At 44.4% G+C, this 2,500-nt stretch overlaps 1 protein-coding gene across 1 annotated transcript in view; it reads left to right on the forward strand.

Moving 5' to 3' along the window:
- LOC106012617 overlaps nt 1-2,500 on the forward strand; it is a 7,957-nt gene that overhangs the window by 2,504 nt on the left and 2,953 nt on the right. Inside the window, exon 2 of the mRNA XM_013086086.2 lies at nt 614-2,322. Within this exon, the coding sequence (XP_012941540.2) occupies nt 614-2,322 (1,709 nt within the window). The remainder of the gene's footprint in view (nt 1-613; nt 2,323-2,500) is intronic.

Raw genomic sequence — 2,500 nt, forward strand, 5'->3', positions numbered from 1 at the left:
AGTAGTAGTAGTAGTAGTAGTAGTAGTAGTAGTAGTAGTAGTAGTAGTAGTAGTAGTAGTAGTAGAAGCGCTCGTCTGTATGGGGGTAAGAAGATATTGTTATCAACTTCAAGCCTGTTCATTTGCCTAGATATTGAGGAGAAAAATGTATCTATCTCGAATAAAAGTTGAGATCTGCAATTGGAGGAGGTGGGGCTTGGCTAGTGCCAGAGGTAAAATTAGCGAAAAAACGGTTGTTAAAGTTTGGCAACTTTCAAAGATCTTGTGCCTTTGGACACTGAAATTTACATTCTTTTGTGACTCTGATCACCGTTTTTCCAGTAAAATCCGCAAAGAAATGTGTTTTTAAATGGAAATTTTATGTTTTGAGCATAAAATATATATTTTTTAAATTGATAAAAATTGCCCGAAAAAAATGTCGGTTTCTTCGATGTAATTATTTTGTCGAACGCCTGATTTGACCACGACGCCACACATGTGTTTTAGCTTTATTTGAGTTCAGTTGATTTTTTTAGAATTAAAGTACTACTGACTCAAGTTGTTGTTTTTTCTATCCATTTAACGTGTTTTCATTTTTTTCATTGGTGTGTTTTTATCTTTATTTTAAAATCAGAGCTGAACGGAGACAGCAAAGATGCACACACAGAGTCTTCACTTTCTCGGAAAGGTCAGTGTAAAGTGTCACTGATTCCTGACGGTTATAAACTGGCAGTAGACAGGGTTTCGGACAGTTCTGAAAACACAGATAACAAGAACGGAGTTAAAACCGAAGCACTATGGTCTTTGCCTGCTTCAAAATCGTCTTCACCGGAATCGTCCGCTTCTTCTGATCGGGACTCCATTCCAAGCTCGACTTACCGACATCTGACAAGCCTGTCCGACACTTTGGATGATCAGGCATCCCTTCGACATCGATCCATTGCCCAGCCGACGGTGGTCCACCCAGTGCGGTCGTTACCCTTACCCCCAAACTCATCTATTTTGCCTACTCTACCTGGAAGCAACCTATCCACTGCGCAAAGTTTTCTGCTAGAGAAGACACTTTTGAGTTACTCTTCACCTTCAACAATAAACTCAAACGAACAACAACAGCAGCAGCAACAGCAGCAGCAGCAGCAACAACAGCCGCAGCAACAACAGCAACAGCACAGTTCTCTTCTACATTCGCCCTTGACTTCCGCTTTTGATGTACTACCGCGTGGAGCACGCAGGAGCATGCATGATTTCCGGGAGGGGAGTCTGTCTTTGAGCATGGGACAGAACTCTCTGGATGCAGGTAGCTGCAGAAGACGTAGCTCAGGGGACATACTCGTTCCTCAGCTTTCTGCGCAGAGAAGACACTTAGACAACATGGCTCTGGGTTTAGTCAAGCGAAAGCCAAGCCCTATAGAAACACAGGCAAAGAGACATTGTTCGGGTACCGGTATCATTTACCCGAGCCCTATCGAAGACAGAACTTCAAGACGACTTTCCAACATAGAGCCGAAGCTATGTGGATTTCGGGAATTCCCTGTGGTAGAGGGAAGCCCCCATAGAAGACCAGGTATAGAACATAGTCTCGGGGGCTTCCGAGAATTTCCGGTAGCTCAACAAACTTTGTCTCATCTTTTCCCGTTTGTGTATCCAGCTCCTCAGACTCACCTACCAGCAGAACACAACAGTTCAACGTCGCCTTTGCTCGTCGACTCCAGCATCCCCTTTACGACGTATTTGCACAACTTGACACGCGCTTTGCGTGAATCTGCTGCTTCTAAAAGCACCGTAAGTTTAGATGGTGTTCAAACAGAACGAAAATACACCGTAGCAAAAGCGGGGGAAGAAAAAAACGAATCTGACATTCAAATAGAACCTGATAGTTCTTCTTCCTCAAACAATGACGGATCACCCGTACACCTCAAAAGAAAGTATGACGCTCTGAATGAAGAACCCGAAGAAGCAGAAGAAGACGAAGAAGAAGAGCTTGTAGACTCAGACAGATACCAAAAAGAACATAATGACGTTATCAAAGAAAACAAACTGCTAGTGTCAAAAACTATTTCCTATGCAGAAGATGACGTTGTTCGTGTGGTCAATAGTGACCACCATTCTGTACATAAAACTCGTCGACTGCCCACGCTGACCATTCCAAAGCCAGCAGAGAGTTTCCCTGGTCTTCTCGCGGAAGACGGCAGTAAATGTTACTCCGCACCGATCTTTGGGGACACGCCCCTGGCTGTGACGTCACCCGGACACCCTGGTCTGCACGCACATCCAGGTCAAGGGTTGAGTTTGTCAGGCTCTGGTTTGTCGTTGCGTCATCCGGGAACTCATTTACATCCTCACGTGAGTATTTTGATTAATGCACGCTCATTATTTTTGTGTGTGCGTAAGTGGTAATTTTATGTAATCCTTTGGAGAGAGTGGGAGTGAGAGAGAGAGAGAGAGAGAGAGAGAGAGAGAGAGAGAGAGAGAGAGAGAGAAAGAAAGAGAGAGATAGAGAGAGAGAGGGGGGAGAGGGGGA

This window comes from Aplysia californica, unplaced genomic scaffold (assembly GCF_000002075.1).
Source record: "Aplysia californica isolate F4 #8 unplaced genomic scaffold, AplCal3.0 scaffold00433, whole genome shotgun sequence".
NCBI lineage: Eukaryota > Metazoa > Mollusca > Gastropoda > Aplysiida > Aplysiidae > Aplysia > Aplysia californica.